This window comes from Leptonychotes weddellii, chromosome 8, assembly GCF_054177405.1.
Source record: "Leptonychotes weddellii isolate Sample4059 chromosome 8, ASM5417740v2, whole genome shotgun sequence".
Classification (NCBI taxonomy): Eukaryota; Metazoa; Chordata; class Mammalia; order Carnivora; family Phocidae; genus Leptonychotes; species Leptonychotes weddellii.
The window spans coordinates 83,313,079-83,341,017 of NC_138376.1; the positions used below are offsets into that span (position 1 = coordinate 83,313,079).

At 36.8% G+C, this 27,939-nt stretch overlaps 1 protein-coding gene across 4 annotated transcripts in view; it reads left to right on the forward strand.

Moving 5' to 3' along the window:
• Positions 1 to 27,939, forward strand: part of FIG4 (FIG4 phosphoinositide 5-phosphatase) — a 106,745-nt gene that overhangs the window by 909 nt on the left and 77,897 nt on the right. For 3 of the 4 annotated variants that reach the window (XM_031023910.2, XM_081828792.1, XM_081828793.1), the window contains exons 2-5: positions 14,563 to 14,661; positions 16,116 to 16,239; positions 23,339 to 23,495; positions 27,702 to 27,752. In XM_031023910.2, the coding sequence (XP_030879770.1) occupies positions 14,563 to 14,661; positions 16,116 to 16,239; positions 23,339 to 23,495; positions 27,702 to 27,752 (431 nt within the window). Of the gene's footprint in view, positions 1 to 14,562; positions 14,662 to 16,115; positions 16,240 to 23,338; positions 23,496 to 27,701; positions 27,753 to 27,939 lie in introns of those variants that run through there. The other variant, XM_081828794.1, reaches the window with a different exon arrangement.

Below are 27,939 nucleotides of genomic sequence, written 5' to 3' on the forward strand. Positions count from 1 at the left end.
TTTTTTTTTAAAGATTTTATTTATTTATTTGAGAGAGAGAGAATGAGAGAGAGCAAGCACATGAGAGGGGGGAGGGTCAGAGGGAGAAGCAGACTCCCTGCCGAGCAGGGAGCCCGATGCGGGACTCGATCCAGGGACTCCAGGATCATGACCTGAGCCGAAGGCAGTCGCTTAACCAACTGAGCCACCCAGGCGCCCTTCACTTGACTTTTTAACAACACTTTTTGTTTGTTTTATTACTTCGAGTGGCCATGTAAACAGGAGTAGAATAAGATCAGTTTTTGGGTTTAGATTCTAGGTCCCTAAGATTTAATGGAATAGTGTTTATAGAAGTACATACTTTGTCATTTGTGTGGTTGGAAAATAAAGTATAACTTTTCTGAGTTGAGGTAACAGTGATGTTAGGAGCTGTGTTTAAAATTGCACTTCATGGTAATAGGATTGCATATGCCAGAAACCTTCCTATTGTGCTGTAGAGTGTTTTATAAGGCATATTCAATGGAACTTGGGTTGTCTTCCATTAGATAAAGTAGGTACTTAACAGTTTCTTGGTTATAACATGGTTCTAATAGCACATCTGCCTCGGGTCACAATTAGGGGAGAAACATTGTTGACCCTAAATTAATTTTGTTGGCAACTTCATTTGATTGGATCCAGACCAAAAGATGAAATTATCTAATATTCATAGATTCTTCAGTTGTTCTGTGAGAAGAGTCATACAGAAGTATTGTGACATTTAAATAAAACCTTCTGCTTTCTGTACAGTGTGCTGGTAAATGTCCCTGTAGGAAACATAAATACTATACTTAAAACACAGAAACTTCAGCTCCTTAATAAGCTGAGCATTCATTAGGACTGGCTGAGATGTTAGTGCTTTTTGAAAGCACAAATTGTATTATAGGGCTCTTCTCAGAAACCTTCAGTAGCCCCCATTTGAGGGGAGTAGATTCTGAATCTCTTATTTTGGCATTCAAAGCCATATATGATTTGTCCCAAACCTGTCTGGTCTTATATCTAATTTAATATCAATTCAACAAATATTTACTGAGGATTAACTCTGTGCCTTTATGTGCCTTATTCTGCAGCAAAACTATTTTGCTTTCAGTTCCTTATACCTACCCAGAGTATTTTCTGGAGCGCTCTCTTTGTAAAGTCCCACCCTTCCTTCTCCTGTCACAACCTGCTAGTCCTCACAGCACAGATCTGGTACAGTGCCTTGCAAACAGTAGGCTTCCAATAGATGCTGGTTGAGAGTGTCTAACATGAAGAGATGTGTGTTCTGGAACTTGGTTGTTACCCCTTTTGGTCATCTAAGGAATGGAAACTAACTCCAGCCAGCTTAGAGATAAAAGATTGAGTTTATCAGAAGGATGCTGGAGGAGCCCTTGCATGGAATCACCGGAAGAGCCTAACTCCCTAGCTTCTGGAAAGGCAGGGTTGGACGACCCACTCAGAGTGCTGCCAAGGGCATACCAAAGGTACTAGGAGAAGGAATCAGATTGACTCAGCTATGATTGGGAATCTGCCAAAGTCTGGTAGTACTGACTTTGTTTCGAGGAATGGTTGGACCAGGGCAACCACCCTGAGAAATGTCTGCTGCATATAATCTTTGAACCTCAGTTTCCTCATCAGTAAAAGTATGTGACTCTTCTTTTTTATATTTTTGACTTAAAAATTTAAGCAGAAAGATTTATTTGAGTAATAAGCTCAAAGTTTAAGGGACATAGATAATTCAGAAAAAAGGCGTAAAATTCCTGACAACTAAGTAGATCCTAGGAATTAAAAAAAAAAAAACTGTAGCAGGTTTTATTAATGAGAAGAATAGCTAGTGCCTATGGAACTTCTGTGCCAGCCACTGGTCAAAGAACTCAACATATATTTTATTATTTAATCCTCATAAAACCTCGAAGAAGTAAATCCTGGTACTACTACTATGACTACTATTCACTATCATTCAGTGAAGAAAAGAATGAGGCAGAGAGGACAGTGCTATTGAGAGTGTGGGCTGATACCTGGTGCCAGGCATAGATAGTTCATAACTGGACTGGGACAGATTACATTTAGAAACTGAGAGTCAGTGGTTAGAAACTTTTATGGCTATTTGACAGAGTAATTGTATTCCTGATGAACCAAATAATTTAGAACATTGAGTTTGTGGTTTGTGTGTCTTTGGGTTTTTTGTTTTTAGCTTTTTTATTATGGAAATTTTGAACAAATACAAAATAAACAGAATAATATAATAAACTCCCACATATCTATCACCAGCTCCAAAATTACCTTTATTTTTTTAAGAAGATTTATTTTTGAGACAGAGACAGAGAGACAGAGCACTGCAGGGGAAGGGGGCAGAGGGAGAGGGTGAGTCCTAAGCAGAGCCCATGCTGAGTGCAGAGCCCAATGCCGGGCTTGATCTCAAGACCCCTAGATCACCACCTGAGCTGAAACCAAGAGTCAGACACTCAACCAACTGTGCCACCCAGGTGCCCCTAAAATTACCTTTATTAGCTGTAACTCGTTCCACTCCCCACCCACCACTTATTTTATAAGGTTCTTTTTCTTTAAAATTTAGATAAATTGAAATGCACAAATCTAAGCTGTAAAATTTGGACAGAAAGTATACACGTATGTTAACCATACCCCTGTCTTGCCCCAGAAAGTTGCGTTGCATCCCTGTCCGGTCAATTGCCCCCTTTTCCTTACTGACAACTAATATTCTTTCCTTTTTAACCTTAGATTAGATATGCCTATTGAAAAATTTCATATGGGTGGATTTATACAGTACATACTCTGTTGAGTCTAGCTTTTCTTGCTCAGCACGTCTTTGAAGTTCATCCATATTGTATCAGTAGTTTGTTCCTTTTTATTATTGAGTAGTAGTCCATTGTATACATATTCCACAGTTGGTTTATCCATTTTCCCTATTGATTCAGACTTGTTTCCACATTTAGGCTGTTGTCAGGACAGCTATGCACAGTCTTGAACAAGTCTGTTTGTGGACGTAACTTTTCATTTCTTTTGGTAAATACCTAAGAATGAAATTGCTAGTCACAGAGGTGATGATAGGTGGTTACAACAGCAAGGGATGAAAATCTTCATTGCTCCATATCCTTGCCAGCATTTCGTGTTGTTAGTCTTCTTAGCTTTAGTTATTCTCGTGCCTGTATAGTGGTATCTCATTATGGTTTTGATTTGCATTCCGCTAATGACTGATGATATTGAGCATCTTTTCATGTGCTTATTGGCCATTTTTATATCTTCCTTTGTGAAGTGTCAAAGTCTTTTGCCCACTTAAAAATAATTGGGCTGTTTGTCTTTTTATTTTTGATTTGTAGTTTTTTATATATTCTGGAATCAAGTCCTTTGTTATATATGTTTTGTGAATATTTTCTTGCAGTCAGTGACTTGCCTACTCCATTTTCTTAATTTTTTTTCAGCATTACTGTGATATAACTGACAAAATTGTAAGGTATTTAAAGTGATCTTTTGATGAGCTAAAGTTTTTCATTTCAGTGAAGTTGAATTTATCATTTTTCTTTTGTGTTTGTTGCTTTCTGTGTCCTAAGAAATCTTTACCCACTCCCAGAGCACAAAGATATTTTCCTATGGTTTCTCTGAAAGATTTATACTTTTAACTTTTACATTTAGAGGTGAGTTTTATATTAAAATAATTTTGTATGTGGTTATATTACTTATCTATTGTGGTGTAACAAATTAGTCCGAAACTTAGTGACTTCAGACAACAATAAATATTTAATATTTCACAGTTTCAGTAGGTCAGGAGTCTGGGAGTTATTATATATATAACCACTCAGGACTTAGCTGAGTGGTTCTGGCTCAGGGTCTCATGAAGTTGCAGTTAAGATGTCATCCAGGCTACAATCATCTGAAGGCTTGACTGGGCTAGAGGATTTACTTCCAAGATAGCTCACTTCACATGCTTGGCAGGTTGAGCTGGTTGTTGATTAGAGGCTTCAGTTTCTCACCTCATGGACATTTCCACAGGACTCCTTTAGTGTCTTTATGATGCGGTAGCTGGATTTGTTTGCCCAGACAGGGTGTTCTAAAAAAGAAGGATGTTCTGTTCTAAGAAAGATGATGCTACAGTGTCTTTTGTGACTTAGCCTCAGGATTCACACTCCATCATTTCCACAATTTCTGTTGGTTATGCTGGTCAGCTCTGTTTAGTGGGAGAGGACTATGTAAGGGCATGAATACCAGGAGATGAGAATCATTAAGGATTCTTGGAGGCTGGCAGCCACAGGGCTTGAGGTTCCATACATCAATTGTCCAGCCTCATTTATTGAAAAGGTCACTCTTTCTTTATTGAATTCCTTTGGTACTCTTGTAAAAAATTAGTTGGATAAATGTGAGTTGATTCTATTTTGTTCTGTTGATCAGTTTATTTTTCTTTATGGCATTACCACCTTGTCTTTATTATTACAACTTGATAATAAGTCTTGAAATCAGGAAGTATAAGTTTTCCAACTTTATTCTTTCCCAAAGTTGTTTTTGCTACTCTAGATCATATGCATTTACATATGAATTTTACAATCAGCTTGTCAATTTCTCATAAGCCTATTGGGATTGTGATTTGGGTTTCATTGAATTTATAGATCCATTTGGGGAGAACTGAATCTTAGTAACATTGAATCTTTTTTGAAATTATGAGATTATTATTTTAATTGAAATATTTCTATAAATTAAAATTATTTATTTAAAATGAAGATTTATTAATATTTGAATTAGTAAGATATTTCAAATTTGTATAATTCAAGTTTATATAAAATGAAACTCCATGCTTATGACCTACTACAAGAAGATTTTCTTCTCTTCATTTTTGCTTCATACATAGGGCACTTTTTTTCATAAAGAAATTTAAGCAAGCAAGCAAACTAACAAGATGAAACCAAAAACCTCTATTGTAATAGTAATAGTAGTGAAGAAAATAGGAGCAGGGAAAGAAAAACAGAGCATAGCAAACATTGATAAAAGAAAAAGAAAAATAAAGTTACCTTTAGGTGATAATATGCTAGAAGGACACTCAAACCATGTATATAGAGACTGTTTTCTTTCAGTCAGTTTAGAACACATGGACTTTGCATTACAGATTAAAATGTTTGTAATTGGGACTATCTAAAATTTTACATTTTGGGATCATATAATATTGAATCTTTTAATCCATGGTATATCTATCCATTTATTAGATGTTTACTTTCTCTTAGCAATATGTTGTAATTTTCAGTCTACAAATTTTACTACTCCTGAGTATTTTATGAGTTTTGATACTATTGCAAATGGGATTTTAAATTTGATTTAACAATTGCTTGTTACTAGTATACAGATATTGAGTTGATTTTTATATATTGAACTTATATCCTGAAACTTTAGTAAAGTCACCATGTTGAGAAGCTGTAGCTGGTGTGTTGAATTAAAAATATGTGGGTTATGACCTGCTGAATTGGGGGGCACAAGCCACTCACATGGGGTCAGCAGATAGCTCCCTCAACACTGAACTTTTCACTTTGGGAAATGAAACCCACGGGTTCATTTTGATTGAAGGTACAGTTTCAATACACCTACACAAAGGACGTGGAGTCACAGGATTTAGAAGTGGCAGAGGTGGGAGGGAATAATCTAGGAGAAGGGCAGTCCTCTGTCCTAGGTCACATGTGAGCAGTAGATAGAGAGCAAGGTAGCAAGTACCTATTACTTAAAAGGTGGCAGTAACAGAGGTCACTAACTTTTTGTGGGCTTAACTCTAAGTAGTTATTTTAAAAGGTATCATGTAAGAGCAAAGTGGGAAATGATGGTGGGAATCCTAAACTCAGGTCCTAATCTAAATGTTCAGACTCTGGGTGTGAACAGGGTTATCATACTGTAAAATACCTAGGCTTGGACACAAAATAGTTGTTTTTCTCATCACACTCACTTACTAGTTCTAGTAGGGTTTTTCTTTTCTTTTCTTTTTCTTTTTTGGTCATTTCCTTAGTTTTTCTACATAATCGTATCATTTAGGGAGAGGAACACTTCTTCCTTCCCAATCTGGTTGCCTTTTTTTTTGCCTTCTGGCATTGTCTAAGATCTCTAGTGCAAAGTTGAATAGAAGTGGCAAGAACAGACATTTTCTTGTTAGTTCCTGATCTTATGGGGAAAACAGTCTCACCATTAAATGTGATATTAGCTGTAGGTTTTCAGAGATGCCCTTTATCAGATTGAGAAAGATTCTTTTCTGTTCCTAGTTTGCTGAGTTTTTTAAAATCATGAATAGATATTGAATTTTGTTGCATGTTTTTTTCTGCATCTGCATATGGCATTTCCTTTATTTGCTTAGTATGGTGGATTACATTAATTCATTTACAAAGGTTAAAAGAACCTTGAATTTGAGGGATATACTCTACTCCATCATGCTGTATTATTGTTTTCATATATTGCTAGATTCTATTTACTGATAGTTTGCAGGGATTTTTATGTTCAGGATATTAGTCTATCATTTTCTTTAACATCTTCGTCTGATTTTGGTATTGGGGTAACTTGGGTCTCATAAAATGAGTTGAGAAGTGTTCCTTTTATTTTCTGAAAGTAGTTGTGTAAGATTGATATTATTTCTTTGTTTAAATGTTTGCTAGAATTTACTACTGAAAGTGCTTGGGGTTGCTTTATGGGACACATTTTGATGATCAATTTCTATAGCAGCTATAGGCCGTGAAGATTTCCAGTGGGTCTTGAATCACATTTTTTTTTTTAGCGGGGGAGGGGCAGAGGGAGAGGAAGAGAGAATTTTAAGCACGCTCCATGCCCGAGGCAGGGCACAGTCTCACAACCCTGAGATCATGACCTGAGCCAAAATCAAGAGTCAGACTCTTAACTGACTGAGCCACCCAGGTGCCCCTTGAATCACATTTGATAAATTGTATTTTTCAAGAAATTTGTCCAGTTCATCTTAGTTGTTGAATTTATTGGAGTCAAGTTGTTCATAATATTCTCCTATTAAACTTTTTTATTTTATTTTTTAAAAGATTTTATTTATTTATTTATTTATTTGACACAGAGAGAGAGAGGGCACGTGAGCACTAGCAGGGGGTAGGATCAGAGGGAGAGGGAGAAGCAGACTTCCCACTGAGCAAGGAAACGTGAGGCTCAATCCCAGGACCCTGAAATCATGACCTGAGCTGAAGGCAGATGCTTAATTGACTGAGACACTCACGTGCCTCTCTTAAACTTTTGATGTCTCTAGGGTTTGTAGTAAAACTTCCACTTCTGTTCTGATATTGGTATTTTGTGTTCTCTCTCATTTATTATTGATCCATTTTGCTAGGCATTTATCAATTTTACTACTCTTTTGAAAGAATCAACTTTTGACTCAGTTAATTTTCTCTATTGTTGTTTTTTATTTAATCAGTTTCTGTTCTTAGGCTTATTTTTTTCCTCTTATGGATTTCAGATTAATGAGTTGACCTTTTTCTAACTTTATGAGGTAGAAATTTAGATCATTGAGATATTTTCTTTTCTAATAGAAAGCATTTGAAACTATAAATGTAAATAGAATAAGAGTCAAAAGACTATGAAAAAAGTATTAGTAGCCTGAACAACAAATAAAGCAGTATATTCCTATATACAAAAACTTTTGTAAACCATTCTGAAAAATAAAACACCCACCAAAAAAGGACAAGGACATGAATAGGCAATCTGACAAAAAAGAAGTATGAATATAAAAAGATAATTCAACTTGCTGATAATTAAAGCAATAAAATGAAAATAGATTCCCATTTTCACCTGTCAGAATGGCAAAGATGTGAAAGATTGACAAAAGTCATTGTTGGCAAGTGTATGAGTCAGAATAAGGGCATTCTTATTTTGGTTGATGGGAGTGTATTAATTGGTTATGAAAGAATTAGGGGAACAAAAGAACAGAAGAGACAACGGACAAAATGGGCTGCTCTTGTCCCGAGCCTTCATTTAGAAGGATAACTGGGCAGAACTGCTCCTGAGGTGACAGTCAGGTGGTCATTGTTACCTGTGTTTGGAGGTGGATTTTGAGGATGCTGGAGAGGAAAGGGGTTGGTAAATAGCATGCCAGAGTTGTAGTTCTGGCCTTATGAAGGGTCTGCTTCCTCCCAAAACTTACCTGTTCTCTCTGGCACCCAGCCCTCATGCTGCCCTTTGGCTTCCGTGATGATGCCCTGGCCCTTGTCTGTCCTGTGACCCAAGCTTTCAGGTAAACTAAGGTCAGATCCAGCCCTACTGCTCATATAGTCCAGTGCAACTAGGAGTTGCCCACAGGGGATTTAACAGCCTGAAGTTGTGCTGTTTGAAAGTGCAGTTTACCTTAGATGATTTCCAATTTATAGCCCTTACTTAATATATAATGCCCTAGGGGTCTTACCATTGCAATAAGTGACCATTTTCTAACAAATTAACATATAGTGGTTGAGTTTAAAATTGGTAGCTGAACAGAACTGTGGTGGATTTTTGTGTCTACATGTGTAGGGATGAAGTTGTTAGGATGATCTTTACTCTTGCTAGTTCAAAATTATTAGTATGTATGTATGTGTGTGTGTTTATTTAATTCCTGCCTTGTTCAAAAGGATTCAAGGAAGCTTCTCCCTCCTCTCCATCCTATCATACAGAATAGAATAAAATAAGTAAGAACCACATCATGAAGGATGCAAGCTTACTTAGCCCAGATGTTAGCCTGTTTGTTTAATGAGGGAACGGGAGAGAACAATATAAGATGTGGTTGGCTAAGGGATCGGAGCGGGAAATCAGAGGACATAAAACGGGAGAGAGAAGCAGAGTGATTCTAGCTGATTCAGAAGGTGGGGTTGAAGGTGACCAAGTTTCCACTTATTTCTACAGGGGATTTGAAGCTTCTCCATCAGTAAAACCCTGAAGCTGTAAAGAGTAAAGCTGGAGACATCCTTTTTGACTCTCAGAGGCTCATTTCTTTCGAGCTGCATTACTGATTGTGGGATTGCTGGAATAGGTGAAGAGGCGGGCCTGCACTACTGTTAGGTTGTGAGAAGTAACTTCATGGTTATCTTTAAGAATAATACTTTTATTCCGAAAGTTCAAGTGAAGTTTAACATTAATTGAAGCTGTCAGGCAACCTAAAATTTCCTCTCTTTGAAGAAAGCCGATTTCTTCCATCAGATGAAAAGTGAGTGATTAATTAGCCTGTCATTATAAAAGGAGATAATAATGTTAATAGATACTGAATTTCCTGTTAAGTGGATTACCTATTATATTCCATTTGCAGTTCATGTATATATTTTAGAAACACATTCATCTTCATACTAAGTCACCACTGTTAAAGCTACATATTAAAATGTTAAGCTTTTTCTTGAACAGTGATACTTCAGTCTCAGAAGAGGGCCAGCTCAGATCATCTTCCATCTTAATGGGCATTTCATGTAGCCTTCTTGGGGTATCTTACTTCTCCACCTCCACTCCTGCCAACCCCCACTCCCCCAGCATATATACAAACACACACACAAGTGTTTTCCCCAGCAGGTGTTGGGTCATATGTAGCTGCATGTGCATGTGCACTTGGGCAGTCAGCTGTGATGATTTCCCGGATCCTACATCTTCCTCTTTCCTGATTTATGCCCTCCTTTTGGTGGTGTACCTCCTCCAATGGCTTCATGAGAAAGGGCTCATGGGCAGTACTTTTTTTGAGTCTGTACATTCTAAAAATGTCCTTATCCCATCCTCACATTTGATTGTTGCTGTTGAGAATTTCTAATATTACTCTGTTCTTGATCTTTGGTTTGAAGCACTTCTTTTTTTTTTTCTCTTGAGAAGCTTGAGCTATCTTCTTTTTATCTTCAATTTTCTGAAATTTTTTACCCCTACCACCAGAGATAAGAGATGCCACACATTTCCATGCCTTTTGGAAGTTCTGTTGTGTAAATTGGATTGTTTCTAGACTTCACTGCCAGCTTAGAGTTCAGCTTTCTCGGGCGTGCTTTTCAGTTTCAAATGATTTTTTTTTTATTGCTATCTCCACTCTTCTCTTTGCCTTGGGGCTTATGTCTAAAAAAATGAACATAAGAAACTTTACTATAGTTTTAGTAAGGTGTTTGGGAGGAACAGAGGTGTTCACTTCTTCACCTTTATCCAGATGACTATTCATTTGCTCTTCAAACGCCTGTGTTGTGGATTTTGTCCCCACCGTATCACTGAGATTGCCCACAGAATGGCCACTCAAAAGATCCTGTTGTTAGATCCCCTGGGCACTTCCGTGTCTTCATCTTCCTTGACCTCTCAGCAGCATTTTTTGTTTTTGTTTTTCTCTCTTTCATTTCCTTTTTAAAAAATTTTTTTGTTTAAATTCAATAGAGTTAACATATAGTATATTATTAGTTTCAGGAGTAGAATTTAGTGATTCATCAGTTGCATAGAACACCCAGTGCTCATTCCATCAAGTGCCCTCCTTAATGCCCATCACCCAGTTACCCCATCCCCCCCCACCTCCCCATCCCAGCAACCCTCAGTTTGTTTCCCAGAGTTAAGTCTCTTATGGTTTGCCTCCCTCTCTGTTTTTATCTTATTTTTCCTTCCCTTCCCCTATGTTCATCTGTTTTGTTTCTTAAATTCCACATATGAGTGAAATCATATGGTATTTGTCTTTCTCTGACCGACTTTGTTTACTTAGCATAATACCCTCTAGCTCCATCCATGTTGTTGCAAATGGTAAGATTTCATTCTTTCTGATGGCTGAGTCATATTCCATTGTGTGTGTGTGTGTGTGTGTGTGTGTGTGTGTACCACATCTTTATCCATTCATCTGTCGATGGACATCTGGGCTCTTTCCATAGCTTGGCTATTCTTTGTGGACATTGCTGCTATAAACATTGGGGTGCATGTGCCCCTTCAAATCACTATGTTTGTATGCTTTGGATAAATACCTAGTAGTGCAATTGCTGCGTCATAGGGTAGCTCTATTTTTAACTCTTTGAGGACCCTCCATACTGGTTTCCGGAGTGGCTGCACCCAGTCTCAGCAGCATTTGATGTGGATGTGACTTCTCCCTCCTTTTCCAAATGGTCTCCTCCCTTTGCTTTGATGACTCCATGCTATCCTGGGGTTTTCCCAAAAACACTGGCCATTTTTCTCAGTCTTCTAACCTGGTTCCTTCTCTATATCCAGCCTCTAAATAATTTTATATAGAGTGCTGCAGGCTAGTTTTTTTGGGCTCTGTCTCTATCTTCACTCTCCATACTAGGTTTAATCCAGTCCCATGACTTTAAAGGCCATGTATGTGCTGCTGACACACTCTAAGATCTCTCCTCGCAGAAGTCTCCTCTCAGAGACTCAGAAGTTCTCACTTGACCTCTTTGGGCATGTTATAACAGAACTCTTGGTTTCCCCTCAAATCTGCCTCCCTGCAGTCCATCCCTAAATCAGTTAAGTGGCACCACCAGGCTCAAACAAAAGTAATTGGATTGACTAGGCGCTTAAAAAAAAATTGGTGTAAAAGTTGATGGTCCACTGCCCACCAGAGGGCAGTGCAGGCAAGTGATTCTATCCACAGGAGGCCAAATGAGAGCTGTGGTTTTCTTTCACACATACTGGTTCCACAAGAGGTCGCTCTTCTTTGCACAAAACATTTTTAGGCTTCTTGGACCACTTTAGAAGAAACAATGTGGATAGTTACACTGCTTCCTGTTTCTTTTTACCCACTCAAATCTATTTGTAAATTCTGTAGATTTTAGCTGTTGGTTCCTCTGCTTCATGGAGTCTTTGGAAGAGTCTGGATACCATGTTAGGTGTAGGTCTGCCCTCCCATGTGGGTGCTCTAACGGCCCATAAATCATTGGCCCACTAGTACTCAGGAATCACAACTGTCTTTTTACGAGAAGCTGCCAAATCATAGTCCTACTGTAATTACTCCTTAAGTTTCCTAGGATCTATTAAAATTCTAGGAATTTCATTCAGGGATTTTACCTGTCTTAAAGCTGTGATGTGCTTTCTTACTGAGAGACTGACTTACCCAAAGAAGATGGGTTCACGCAAACCTTGTAGAAAGTTACCTAGCAAATTAAATGATTCCTCTGTGGTAGGTGGTGCTCTTTACCTAATATTTACTCAATGCCTGCGGAACCAGACTGTGCTACCAGACCAGAGGTAACAACCACAGAGATTAGGGAGTTAGCCCGCCTCTCTCCAGTGCATATAATTAAGTGAAGGGGGCAGACATCTTAAATGAATTTAGATAAGGCCTTCAGAAGTAAGTGCTATAGATATAAATGAAAGTGCTTTGGGAGGGAGCAGGTGATGAGAGAGGATTGTTGCAGGTGGAGATGGTAGGTATCACTCATCTTATCTTGGCTGCAGACATGGAGTCCTTTTGAGAGGTCCTTCAAGGCCAAACTCAGCACCAGGACACCAGCCTCTGGATTGCTTGCTCTGACCCTCCCCAAATGAGTTAACTGCCCTTCCTCTGTTGTCATCATCCAGTTCATCCTTCTATTATAGCATGCTATTCACGGTTGTTAATTTGCGGTTGTTCTCTCCTGAGGACAAAGACTGATTCCTAGTAGATTTGTGCATTCTCCCATTCTGGCTCCATTCTGGTCCTGTACATGTTTTTCTTTCTCTAAAGTACTCTCTTTTTTCCTTCTGTTTTTCTGTCACTTTCTAAATGCAATGGCATAGACTCACTGACATCTTAAAAAGTAAAGGGGAGAAAAGGAACTAACAGCCATCGAGTGCCTTCTTTGTGTTGAACGCTATTCCCCGCTTTAGCTGTTTTATGAGCATTTTCTCACTTAACCTTGTTCCTCTAACAAACACACCAGGCTTCTTCTCTTTTAGGTCTTTGCACTTGCTGTTTCCTCTAGTGGGGACTGTTTTCCTCAAGTCCTCAAGAAGGTGGCTTCCTTTTTTTGCTAACAAACATGTATAGTTTACAGACCGTCCTTCTGAAGTTAATTTTATTAGGTTGGTTACCACCCCCCCCAGTGGGGGGTGGGGTCACAGGGACAGGAATTAGCTGAGGCCAGGCCAAGAATCTTTGACCTCCTCCCTCTCATTGTCCCCGCCCTTCTGCCTGCTCCCCTGGTGCATCAAGTCCTGGTCACTGGATGTCTCAAGTTAGTTTACTAACTTTTATTAAAATTGCTGTATTTCTACTTCATTATAACTGGTCATGTCCTTCAGACTGTACCCCTTCCTAGGAAATAAGGGATTCCATTTTTTTTTTTTTTTTGGCTAGCTTTCCTCTTAAGATTGGGCTAATCAATCATCTTTTAATTGAATTTGTGTTTAATAATTACAGGCACCATGCCCCCCCACCCCCCATCCAGGCATTAGCAGGGTGGTGCAGGGCCTGGGGCATATGCCCCCAGAACCAATCATCTTTTAACATATAGTTTTGTTCTGTATAGCCTGGAAGTCTAGAACAGACCTTTGTAAACAGATTTATACTTAATAATAAAAAATTCACCTATTTCTGCAGATGTAGTGTTAAAACAATATAACTAAGTGCTCATCTTCTGATGTACACTAAAATCTTACTTTTAAAAATCTTTCCCATCCTTTAAGGCTAAATTCAAGTCCAGACTCCTCTGACATTTTCTATACCTGTAGTACTGCACATTAATCTTTCCTGCTCTGAAGTCCCATGGTCTACATACTTCAGTTTGGCCATTAATCTAGAGGATCTTATTTGTTATTTAATTGTTTTGTGGATGTAAATCTTAACTGACCAATGAGATGGTAAGATGCCAGTTGATTGTAGCAATGTTTTCTCAATTTTTGCTATGTTGAAAAAGCACCACTTTTAAGGACATTTTTTAGAGCAAAATATCTTTATGTATTTTTCCTAATGGGTTTTACTTATTTTCTTAAAAATTACTCACCTTGTTTAAGTTTTCTTAAAAACACTTTCTTTAAATTTAAGATTTTTTTTATATTTTAATTATTAATTTTATTCTTAGTGTTTATTTAAGAAGACTAATGTGCTCAGGTATAATGCACCAAGGAAGTATTCAGAAAAGAAAGAATATTAATTATTTCCTGTAGCTTATCTATAAAAAGCCATTTGGGAAACTACACTTATTTAAATCTTTTATAGGACTTTGGGGTTCTTATAGTTGCTATATTAAAGTCATTTTCAATGTTTTGCAGAAAATTTATAAAGATTTATTTGATAAAATTTCAATATTTTCATAGCTATAATTGTCTAAGCATTCCTAATTACATGTTGAGCTTTCTAATTCTTACTAGAGCTGCTTCTTCCTGGCAAAGTTTAAACATCAGTCTCCAATCAGTTAGGTTAATCTCTATATAATATAATTAAATTAATCTGACCTGGTTACTGGGTACATTTCAAATACCAGACTGATGTTTATCGTGACATCACTAAGAATATTTCAATTTTAAAATTGACCTTTTAGAATCAGCCTTTCTTTACTCTGCCAGTTATATTTAACAGAAATATTTCTTTTCAGAAGTAACCCAACTTTATTACAGTATTTAATTTCAAAAACCAAAGTGGTTATAAAATGTGTATAAGGAAAAGTGCCTTAAAAAACTAATGACATTTCTTTTCATTTATAGAGATACTTTCTAGTTGGGAGCAATCATGCAGAAACAAAATATCGTGTTTTGAAGATTGATAGAACAGAACCAAAAGATTTGGTCATAATTGATGATAGGGTAAGTATCTTGCAAGCCTGAATACAAACAGTAACTTTTGTACCTGTTAAAGGGTGTGAACTATCCTCACAGCTTTTATTGATATATTTTTTCCTTTTTTCATCAGGCATCTGAAAATTATAATTATTTTTCATGGTTGGCTAGAATTTAAATCTCTAATCTGGTTTCTAGGAATTACTGATGTTACAAAGTATGCTGGAATTACACTTTGTCCTTCATTTTGATTTGTTTTACAAAGCAAACTCTTTGGATAAGATAATATATTTTTTTAAAGAAGTGGTATTTTAAGGATTTAATCTAACTCTTAATATTGCATATAGTGAAGAAATTATGTATTACTGTGCTTTAATATGAAGCCACTTGAAGTTAGGGCAGACTTCTGTGCTCCAGACTTTTAATTATGCTGCTAAAAATCACCTCTAGGTGATCTTCTGGTGACTTGCTATAAAGAGAAATGTGAAGCTTATACAGATGTTATATTATCCAGAGCAGGAATATAGACTTAATTCAGATAGCACAAAAACATGATACTGTTAGTCAAAAGTGAAATACAGCATGGTGGTATTGAATAGTTAATTTTAACTCTTTCAAATGAGAGAACCTAACTTACCCTTTGTATTGAAGTTCTGTCTGAATATTTTGAATCTGTGTCGATTGCTGGTTTCTCAAATATGTTGGTAGCTACAGTTTGCAACCCATTTTCACGAAGTTCTTTGCAAAACTATTTTCTAAGTTATAATAATTTTGGATAAATTGTATGTTGTGATTTCCAGCACTCATGGGTATTTTTCTTCATTCCCCCCCATTCTGGGAATTTTTATTAATATAATGTATTGATTCTTGGTTTTACTTGGGCATGGGAACAGTTGATCAGGGATTTCTTTGAGAATCTAAGAAAAGCTGTGGGCCTCATAAAAATACACATATGTATGTATAATCAAAACTTTGCACACAGTTCTAAGGAGTTCACAGATTTCTTGAAATTTGCCTATGATCCTTTAAATGTGTGGTTCAGAAGGTAAGGGTTTTTTTTATTTTTAAGGATTTTATTTATTTCTTAGAGAGAGAGCATGAGCGAGCAGGGAGGGGTAAAGGGGGAGGGAGAAAGAATCTAAAGCGGACTCTGCACTGAGCACAGAGCCCAACATAGGGCTCGATCCCATGACACCCGTGAGAGATCATGACCTGAACCGAAACCAAGAATTAGACGCTTAACAGACTGCTCCACCTAGGTGCCCCAGAAGATGAGGTTTTGACAAAGTTTTTTGGTATAGCGACATGTGATCCAGTAACCACCCATAATTGCTAATGTTAGGGAATTTGTTGGCTTTTAAAATTATAGCTTAGTTATGCACTATAATGTACTTCTCTATGAAATAGCTAGTGATTCTTACAGGCAATAAATAATCTAAAGAATAAGCACAACCTTTCGGATTAAATTTGCTTATTTTTAGCACGTATATACTCAACAAGAAGTGAGAGAACTTCTTGGCCGCTTGGATCTAGGAAATAGAACAAAGATGGGACAGAAAGGATCCTCCGGGTTATTTCGAGCTGTTTCAGCTTTTGGTGTTGTAGGTAAGAAATATACCTCCTTCTTACTACCTCTTTTTTTTTCCTATATAGACTACCAAAAGATTGTTTTATGTAGTTTTGTAATTATAACCCATCATCTATGGCTTTGGTTGTTTAAAATTTCATTATCCATCAATCAGATATCAAATAGCCTTTGTATAGCATCTGGTATGTGCTGCTCAGTTTCATATAGGATATGAATTAATATAAAAGTGATTTTGGCCTTTAAGAAGTCTGTTGTCTAGCTTGATGAGGAATGAAAAAGTAAAAAATTAGCTTGGACTATAAACATCTGCTTCACAGCCCAGACTTGATGTTGATCACTTTATATACAGTTCTGCTTTGGTTTGAACCTCTCTATTTAAATTTTACTTAAATTCCATCATTCCCCCAAATCCAATAATGACTCCTTTACTTCATTTTTTCACAAACAAAGATAGACATGCTTTTGGCTTTTAAGGATTCTGTTGTCTAGCTTTGGTACAGCAGTGAGACGCCCTACAGTTCTGGTGTGGACACCATCTTTCTTTGCAGTGAGTCAATACACGTGTCTTTGCTGTACTGTGGATCTGTCCCTGGGAGTCTTAGGCTGATGACACTAGGATGAGGGACAAAAACTAATATACACGAGGTAACTCCAAGATTGCAGTTAAGAGCCAAGCTGTGTAGTGAAAGTTAAATGGAAGTAGAGATTGTATAAGAGGTAGATGACTTGGACCAGGAACATCTAGGAAAGATTTCCTGGGAAAAATGAGATTCCAGCTGGACCTGAAGGAGTAACAAGATTTGGATGGATGTGGAGAAGAGGTGAGAGAACCCCAGTAGGGATGACCGCAGAGGCATGAAGACGTCCGTGGGTCCTGGAATGTTGGCATGGAGTTGGGTGAGGCCAGATTGCATGGGGCCTTGGCAGTCAAGCAGAGGGCAATTATATCTCTGCTTCTCTGTTGGCAGAGCCTTATTTTGAGTCTGATTTTTTTAAACATTTAACAATATTATCTTTGTATTTTTTAAACCTGCCACACTGTATGCAGTGTTGACTGATTGGTATCTATAGATGTTAACAAAATTAATATGGACTTAACTATGCTGTATAGTTTCAAATTCTTGCATTTTTCTGATTAGCACTTTCTATTTTGTGACTCTGTATTTGTTAAAACTTTGGTTACGTTCTGCCGTATTTGAAGTTTTTCTCAATGTGCTCTCAGAGCTCTTCATATGTAATCCCTTCAGGTCTATTTTGTGTCTAGGTGGCTGTCAGGGAAGGTCAAGAGTGGTAGGTAGGTTTAGTTTCTTCTTAGGACTGGCCCCTTTTCTACATTTTCTGCTCAGTCTTGACAAGTATGTTGAAGTTATATATTCAACAGATAAGTGCTTGTAGATGGATGTCAAGTGAGTTCATGTGTTCAAATTCCATAAATTCTCTAAGTGTTAAGTTCCACTTTAAGTGTTGCATATATTTTATTTTTTTTAAATTTTTTTTAAAGATTATTTATTTATTTATTTGACAGAGAGAGAGACAGCGAGAGAGGGAACACAAGCAGGGGGAGTGGGAGAGGGAGAAGCAGGCTTCCCGCGGAGCAGGGAGCCCGATGCAGGGCTTGATCCCAGGACCCTGGGATCATGACCTGAGCCAAAGGCAGACACTTAACTGACTGAGCCACCCAGGCACCCTTGCATATATTTTAAATTAAAAAAACCTGGAAATACAATGTGTGTTAAATACAGTAGGTTTAATTTCAGTATTAGTTACTTATTAGGTTAAATTTATTTCTTTAAATGCTGATACTTTATTAATAAACTTTTTCAAGTGGAAATTTCCTAAGGTGTATGTAATATTGAATGCCTCATTAGCCAGGGTTTATTATCCAAAATTGAACCTTCCTTGATGATTAAGAGTAACAAAGATCAGTTATTGAACCCGTTTAAAAATAGCTGCCCTTGGGTATTCTGGAGTTGTATTGGGTAGTTTGCCTTTACGTAAAATGGCTTCTAGACTGCTCTGTTGTTTTGTTTTTACGGTTCTTTAGTCATCCTTCATTGTTCTTGGCATAGTTGTTTCTAGCAGTATTCTTTGCGTCATTTTAAATCTATTGATAACTAAACTTGTGAGACCAGAAGCTTGATTTTTATCAATTGATAACTAGGTTTGTAACCAGTTATTTATTGTATACACAAGTATTAGTTAGTAAACTTTGGGTGAGAGCTGAAGGTGTCTTGTTTCTCTGAGAGGTGACATTCTTAGGTGTTGTGGTAGCTGTTTCTCTTACGGTTAGAGGCTTCGTAGGATTGAGACTGTCCTTGGGTAATGAAGTCACTGAAATACTGACCTACCAGTAAAGTGACACAATAATGTACTATGTAAGGATTTATTATTTTTATGGAAATGTATTTTTTTGTATTCTTGTTCAACCATGTAAATAAAGCTTAGAATGAGTGAAGAGTAAATAGGGAGTTAATGAAAGTCTATGATTTGTCTAGTAAATACTGTCTTAGAAACAATGAGGGATACCTAATAACAAAACACAAAATGCCTGTCTTTGAAAAATGTATAGTCTGATTGTCAGAATAATGCGTACGAGAAATGACTAGAATGGTTGCCTTCTATTCTGTGGCCAAAATATTTTCTCAGTTAACTTTTTCAGCATGCTTAATTTGTGAATAGTATTTTGCTGGAATGTGTTTAGACAATTATCATGCTTAATTTAGTTCATCATCTGTAAGAATCTAGAGCAGCGAGTCTCAGTTATCTGTAGTAATGGACCAGATTTTTTCCACCAATATGTCAGAGACCAACACATGATCCTACTGTACATAACTGGTCTGCAGCTTGGACCACATGTGACACATCATGTTATAATTACAAGTTCAGTAATCCCCAAACTAGTCTATGCCCTATTCAAGGCAAGTTCATTGGTCATGTGCTTGGATGTTGTAGCAATCTCAAATTGCTCTAAAGTTTCTAAACTCTTACCTTTTATTTACTTGTCTTTTCATGGGTTTGGTACCCATGAAAAGCTCACGGATCATTGCTGGTCCCTAGACATGGGACATTTGTCTACCTTGTACATTTTTGCCTCATTGTTATTTGATGGCCAGCAGGAGGTTTGGGAAACCACTGAATGGGATCATGAGCATCCCTCTTAAAGTGGTTTTATATGGTCTTGGGGCACATGGATGGAGTCAGTGGATGGTTACCTGTAGTCTTTTTCTTTCTTTTTTTTTTAGAGAGGGGGAGAAGGGGGTGTTGGGGCAGAGGGAGAGAGAGAATCCAGCATGGAGCCCGATGTGGGGCTCATTCTCACAACCCTAAGATCATGACCTGAGCTGAAATCAAGAGTTGGATGCTCAACCGACTGAGCCACCCAGGTGCCCCTGGTTACTTGTAGTCTTCACTAGACTTAGCTCTGTGACCATCCCAGACCCTTTTGGTATATAGCTTCAGGTTTATGGCCTTTTTCTGCCTATTTCACCTGTCAGAGGATAGTCTTTTAAGCTGCTAGTATGTTGAGGGGGAGTGGTAGAATAAGTATCATTGTAGCCGACTAAGTGATGGACTCAGTTGTTATTTAAAGCAACACTCTTAGAAATGGATTGCAGATCCAAGATAATAATGAAGACAACAACAACAAAGTGTGAGCCTCAGGCTAGTGAGGGAGCAGTAGATGTGGTGTTAGAGAGTCACTTTGGTTCTAGAGGGCTCTGTTGTACAAAGGTCCTATGTACCTTGTGGAGGTTTTTCATGTTTCTCTGCCAGAGTGCTATTCTCCCTGAAAGCTTTTAAGATAATGACTAGCTGGCATGGTGACCCCTGAAGCAGGGATATTGCATTCTTCACTGTTGGTGGACTGGTGGGGTCCTCTCTAGCCACCAGCACTCCCACTACATCCTCTTACACTGTCCTTTTTTATATACTTTGCTTGGTGTCCATTTCAAATGAAACAGCCTTCTCTACTTGGAGAGAGACAAATCACTTTTTCATGATGACTGTCATCTTGGCTTCTTGGAAGTACTCAGTGAAATTGGTCTGGGGTCAGAAGTACACAGAATGAAGATGAAAAATCTTGTTCTCATTTTAGTGTGTTAAATAGGCTAACTCCTGGCAGATGACTGTGCCATACTAAAGTCTTTTAATTGTTGGCAATCTTTAATAGGAACTTTTAAAAAAGAGAGCGACAATTCCCATTGGTAGTAAAAAGGAAGAAGAAAATAATTTCATTTATAATAAGCTGAAGGCATTTGTGCTGGTAGAAGAGTCTCTTTTGTGCAATATATTTGCTTCCCTTTATTCAAATTATGAAGAGAAAGGTAGGATGGTATAAATAGTCTTGAGCTAAAAACATAAAATTAAAATTCAGTTGGAATGTAGGTTGAGAAATTATTGCAGAGATTTTTTTGTATAAAAAGTAAGTATAACAAAAATAAAAGGAAAACTCATTCATTTTGGAAATACTTATTATTTAAGCCCTTGAGTGTTTTTATGCTGCTTCCAAGGGCTTTACTTTTATAAGTTTTATCCTTCTAAAAGGATAGCTTTTTTCTAACTTGCTTTTAATGAGATCGTCATCAGCTTTTTTTCTTCCCTATTCCTATGTCCTTTATCTTTAATCGGGGAATTTTTTGCTAGTCTCTAAGGCAAAGAAAGGAATAAATGAACATTTTTAAAGCAGTTTGTGCTTTGTGGGTCTCTAAAATACAAGTATTTTTCACTATTTTAACGGCATCTTTTCCTCAGTAGTCTGGCTCATAAAATCCTTGAGGCATCTTTTTCTTACATATTTTAGCTCATTTATGTTAATATAGTCAATTACTAGTTTCCTTTTTTTGTCAGCCGAGAATAACAAGACACAGTGGGAATTTGTCACTTCTAGAGCAAAAATTCATAGCATCAGGATCCTGGCTCAGACTTTATAGAATATAACATTCTGAGAGAAACAGAGAGAGAGTGCAAGGGTGCATGAGCACATGCACATGTGCACATGAGAAAGTTCGTTTTGAAAGATAGTTATGCTAGATATAAGATTCTTGGTTGACAGGTTTTTTCTTTCAATGCTTTGAATATGTTATCCCACAGCCTTGTGGCCTCCGATGTTTCTGATGGGAAGTTAGCTATATGATTTCATCTGACTCACTATATGAGTGAGCTAGGGTGAGGGCAATGCAGACCCAGTATTCTTGACCAGTCCTGCTGGGGTAGAGCCTCCATTTTATGAGTAGGAGCTGGGGAGAAGAAGGAAGCCCCTGATCCCAGAGGGACTTGCCTGGGAATAGAGTTCCAGTTAACAATGAGCTGGAGACAGATGAGACATTCTGGTGGCCTGCACCTTCTGAGCAGAAACCGTGGCCTTAGACTGAGAAGTGGGGAGAGAAGGGAAAGCACTATCTTCTTGGCTACTCCTGCCGGGAGTAGATATTCTGTCACACTGGACTGGGAGAGAAGCAGGTTATGACTCAGATACCACACACTTGTTGTTCTTATCAAGGTTTAGTAGATTTTCTTGAATAAATATTTCTCCATTTGCTATATGCCATTAGGACAGTTCCCAGAAACTTCAGTTTTGTTTTGTTTTTATAAATTTCACCAGTTATGTTTGTTTTACTGGAGAGAAGTTCTGCTGGGCTCCTCATGTTGCCATTTTGGAAATGACGCCTACCCCCAAAGGGAGTTAGTTTTCACTCCCAAAACAAAAGTTATGGGAGCCAAAAATTTTTTAACCAAGACTATAGAGTAATTGGTGTGTTGCTGAGAACTTAGTGCTTTTGAACATAATATATATGGTCTTTCTTTAACCATGTGTTAAAGAAATGTACAACATTTGTGTTCTCCAATGATTTGACATAAAATATAACTTTATAACTCTCCAACATTCATAAAAAGCTTAACTATCACAAATGATACTTGTGGAAGATTGCATGAAGGATATGCAATTTACTGGATATATTGTTTGCTGAAACCATCCACTTTTCTGGGATCTGGCACCACCTCTCCCTGCTCCATCTAAGTTACTTAGTTATTGTATAAATGGCTTCCAGTGCAGTGTGATTCTATAGCTTGGCAACTATTGATTGGTCCAGGGCTGGGCACCCAACCCAAGTTAGGCCAGTCCAAGTCCTTCCCTAGGAATTCTGGAATTGAACTTGATAAAAAAAGTTGTTTCTTCCCAGTGAAGCTTTTGCATATAAAGCCTGGAACTATTAGGAGCTATGTTTCCCACCACATCACCCAGAGAAATGGAGGAGGCTAGTCTGTGGAGGAGGCTAGTCTATGGAGAGAGACAAGAATAGAGCACATGTTCAGAGATGCTTCTTGACTAGGTGTTTTTCTGAGGCCCAACCATATTGTTGCCCTTTGGTGTCATGGATCACCTCAGTATCCTTATTATAAATTTCCTTTTTTTAAAGCTGGCTCAAGTTAGGTTTTGCCACTAGTAATCAAGAGTCTGTGTAGTTCTAACTTTTGAGTTATCCCAAAGTATGTTCCTCAGAACATTTATTCATTGGTTAATTTCTTTTTAAAAAATAGGATGAGGTTCCATGATTAAATGAGTCTAGAGAGGTGCTTAATCTTTATCCCCCATCGAGGTTCACAGTGCATGTTAGCACAGTTCTGTAAGTTTCTGAGAACTTATTTGGTTTTCTGTTTGTTTTTATATACTTTTTACTAGTATATATATTGATTTATTTTACATGTATATTACAATCTTAGCCATTTTTAAGTGTACAGTACAGTAGTGTTAACTATATGTGCCTTGTACAACAGATCTCTAGGACTTTTTCATCTTGTGAAATGAAACTCTATACCTATTAAATAACAACTCCCCTTAATCTTGTGTATGTTTTTGCTTAAAGCATCTCAATCCTATTTGGAATGAGACTAAATATAAAAGAATGAATAAAATAAAATTGTTTAGAATGATATTTTTTAAGTGAGATAAATGTCAGTATAGATATTTCTAGAGATTATAATATGACTGAAAATTTGTATAGCTATAAATCATAGAAATAAAGTAGGAAATGTGTCAAAGATCTTCTACCTTCCAAATATGTATCTAAAAGCATTACTAAGCATAGGAAACATTATATTTGTCTCTCTTTTGTGTAGGTTTTGTCAGGTTTTTAGAAGGCTATTACATTGTGTTAATAACTAAAAGGAGGAAGATGGCAGATATTGGAGGTCATGCAATATATAAGATTGAAGATACAAATATGATCTATATACCTAATGATTCTGTACGAATTACTCATCCTGATGAAGCTCGGTATGTAGTGGTGGTAACTTCTGTTTTTTTGTTTTTTTTTTTTAATGTGATAGACCAATTAGAAGACAAAATATACTCAAAAGATTATAGATGTTATGTTAAAAATGTAAAGTACTAGCTCAGAATTCTATAATTTTGTTCAAACTCTATTATAAAGCTCCATTATAACATTGATTTAGGTAAAAATCAGCAAAAGCAGCTAAAGCCATTAGGTGAGATGTTATCATTGAGGAACAGAATATTCACTCAGTCTCAACATATACTCCATGAATCTCTTTATTTACAAAGAAAAAAAAAATGGCAAACATAATTACCCAAATGTTCAAACTTAGCATCACCAATAATGAGAAAAAACTGACATTATTTGCCTCTCAATATGAAGCAGCAGGAAGGACACAGATTACCTGTGTAGTTTTCTTGCTAAAAATATATGTATTTTTGTTTTATTATGCTGTGCTTACCACAGTGAGTGCAGTTACCATCTGTCACCATACAACGTTATTATAATATTATTAACCATATTCCCTGTGCTATACTTTTCATGCCTGTGACTTATTTTATAATTGGGAGTTTGTATCTCTTAATCCCCTTCACTTATTTCACCCATCCTCCCCTCTGACAATACTTCACTAAAAACATTTAACCTAAATCTAAGCATGGGAAATAATCAGACAAATCCATCCTTGTGGGGCATTCTGTAAGACAACTGGCCTGGACTCTTTAAAAATGTCAATGTCATCAAAGACAGAAAAAGCCAAAGGACTGCTAGATTTTAGAACAGGCATGACAACCAAATGCAGCACCTGAATATCTGTTGGATCTTGGATTAAAATGTATAACAGAGGGACGCCTGGGTGGCTCAGTCAGTTGGGCGTCTGCCTTCGGCTCGGGTCATGATCCCGGGGTCCTGGGGTCGAGCCCCACATGGGGCTCCCTGCTTGGCGGGGAGCCTGCTTCTCCCTCTCCCACTCCCCCTGCTTGTGTTCCCTCTCTCACTATTTCTCTCTATCAAATAAATAAATAAAATCTTTAAAAAGAAAAATGTATAACGGAGGCATGTATACACACCCACACACATAGCTATAAAGAAGTTTATGAGGACATTTTGTATGTGGATAATATGCCAGGTGATATTGAATCAATATTAAATTTTAAGTGTAAAAATGATATTCTTATTTAAGAGATTTTGTTTTTTCATATTTAGGAGTGAAGTGTCATCATGTCTGCTACTTACTGAAAATGGTTTAGGAAAATAAAATGTAACTTGTGCATTTAAAGAGAGAGAATGTATATGTGTGTGAGAGAGATTTAACAGTGAATTCAGATGAAGGACATACTGGTATTTATTGTACTGTTTTTCCTTCCAATTTTTCTGTAGATTTGTTTGGAGGAAAATTATTGGAGCCTTGGGAATGTGGGAAAAGTCTATTAATAAGTTGATAAAGAGTAGAATTGATTTATTTTAATACATAAATATATTTATTATAAACATAAGGGTTAAAACGGAACAAAGTTAGGCATGCTTATTAGTTTTTTTTCTTTTTTTAGTAATTTTTTTAAGAAAGAGAGAGTGGGGGAGGGGCAATGGGAGAGGGAGAGAAAATCTCAAGCAGGCTCAACCCCCAGCATGGAGCCCAACATGGGGCTCAATCTCATGACCTTGAGATCATGACCTGAGCCAAAATCAAGAGTTGGATGCTTAACTGACTGAGCCATCCAGGTACCCCTTATTAGTTTTTAAGTTTAGATTTTAATTACACTCTATACTTTTATAGTGTTGTTCTATATACACAAACCAAAATTTAAAGGTGGTGTGTCTCTCTTGCTTAAGGCCCCCTTAGATTCGTAGGTTTTGGACTCTGGTGATACTGTCTTTGATTATATTTGGAAGTGGGGTTGTTAAAAAATAATCTGTTTTTTTTTTTTTTTTTTTAGGATTTTATTTATTTATTTGAGACAGAGAGAATGAGAGACAGAGAGCATGAGAGGGAGGAGGGTCAGAGGGAGAAGCAGACTCCCTGCCAAGCAGGGAGCCCGATGCGGGACTCGATCCCGGGACTCCAGGATCATGACCTGAGCCGAAGGCAGTCGCTTAACCAACTGAGCCACCCAGGCGCCCAAAAAATAATCTGTTTCATAGATGAAAATAAGAATTTAACAGATAAAATGGTCCTTTGTCTTACACTAACTGAAAAAAATTATATCTCACATAGTTTACAGGCAGGCATGGTATATTAACTAAAATTGAATTAGGTACTCCCCAAAGAAAATAAAAACTTTGATTTGAAAAGATATATGCACCCCAGTGTTTATTGCAGCATTATGTATAATAGCCAAGATGTGGAAATAGCCCAAGTATCCATCAGTAGATGAATGGATAAAGAAAATGTGGTACACACACACACACACAAAAACACACACAATGGAATATTACTCAGCTATAAAGAGAAAGAGCTCTTGCAGTTCTTTCTATAAGTGAAATAAATCAGACAGAGAAAGACAAATACCATATGATTTCATTTATATGTGGAATCTGAAAAACAATACCAATAACAAACCAAAAAACAGAAACAGACTCATGAATACAGAGAACAAACTTGTGGTTGCCAGAGGGAAGGGGTGGCAGGATGGGCGAAATAGGTGAAGGGAATTAAGGGAATTAAGTGAAGTACAATTAAGAGGTGAAGGGAATTAAGAAGTACAAACTTTCAGTTATGAAATAAGTCGTGAAGATGAAAAGTACAGCATAGGGAATATAGTCAATAATATTATAATAATGTTTTATTGCAACAGATGGTAAGTATACTTACTATGGTGAACATTGAGTAATGTATAAAATTGTCGAATCACCATGTTGTACACCTGAAACTAATATGACATTTTTTGTCAACTACACTTCAGTAATAAATTTTTTTAAAACAGTGAATCCGATCAGCGCATATGAATCCAAGGAATGGGAAAAAGTTGAAAAGGTTTATATTATTTATAAACCTCATCTTTATGATTCTTTAGCCAGGAGTAGTAAAACAAATTATGTTGTTCTATGTAGTGATTTGACTTCCTTTAGAGAGTGAAATTATTTTGGAATTCATACTGTGTAGCACTGGACATTATCCGGAATAAGATAAAATTATATTAATAGCTTGTTATAGGTAGACTGAAGTACTTTTACTAGATAGGTAAAACTTTTAACATATTTATAAAACTATATAATATAATAATTCATTTAAGTAAAAAGACTTGGTAGGGTGCCTGGCTTGCTCATTTGGAAGAGCGTGTGACTCTTGATCTCAGGGTCATGAGTTTGAGCTCCATGTTGGGTGTAGAGATTACTAAAAAAATAAATAAACTTAAAAAAAGATTTGGTAAAATATTAGGAAAGAAAATACAGTACTACTAAATATTTCATATATAATGACAAGTTGAGGTTATTCCTGCCACGCATGGTTGTATCAACAGTAGAAAATTTTGCTAGAGCAGTTCACTACATTAAAATATTGCTAGGAAAAATTACGATCATCTTAATATTTGTAGAAAATATATTTGACAAATTCAGTACCCATTTGTGATCAAAGGTCTTTAAAAAGTTGAAAGAATATGAAAGAAATGTTAACATTTATTAATCCTGAGGGGTAGATATACAGATATTTTATTCTGTACATTTTTTTCAGTTGCAAACTTTGCAATTTAAAATTATGGTTTTTGTAAACATTTTTGCTTATTTTTGCTACTCTCCTCTCCAACCTCACAGCATTTACAAAGCACATAATAGTAACAAGAACGGTGTTTACTTCTTGCCCCGAGTCTAAGTTCTCCACACATGTAAGTGCATGACTTTCCCTCTCTGGCATGATCAGTGATGAGGAAATGGTCAAACTGTAAAGTTAAGGGACCCTGAAGGGACAATCAACAGACTTAGAAATTGCTTCAGATGAAATCCCTACTGCAGTTCTGGATTGAATTCTCAGTTTGTGTTTTTTTTTTAATATTTTATTTTTAAGTAATCTCTGTACCCAACATGGGGCTTGAACTCAACCCCGAGATCATCAGTTGCATGCTCTACTGACTGAGTCAGCCAGGAGCCCCTGAATTCCTCAGTTTAAATGAGAGCATTTACAAGTATAAATGTCTATGTCAAGCTATGAAAAAATAATAGTACTGTGTGACTGTAATATGCTTTTGTTTTTTTATTTTGCTTTTTTTTAGGTATCTACGAATCTTTCAAAATGTGGACCTATCTAGCAATTTTTACTTTAGGTAAGTTTGAACTTAGTTTCTCCTGACTGACAGGAGAAATGTGTTTATATTATTTTCCGGGGTGGAAAAACAGAATCAGAGGACACAGTGCTACTTCCTCTATTTTTTTAATCGGTCAAACGATTTCATCTAAAAACATAAAGATACAGGTATTTCTTCCTTTTAAAAATCTGATGTTTGAATATTG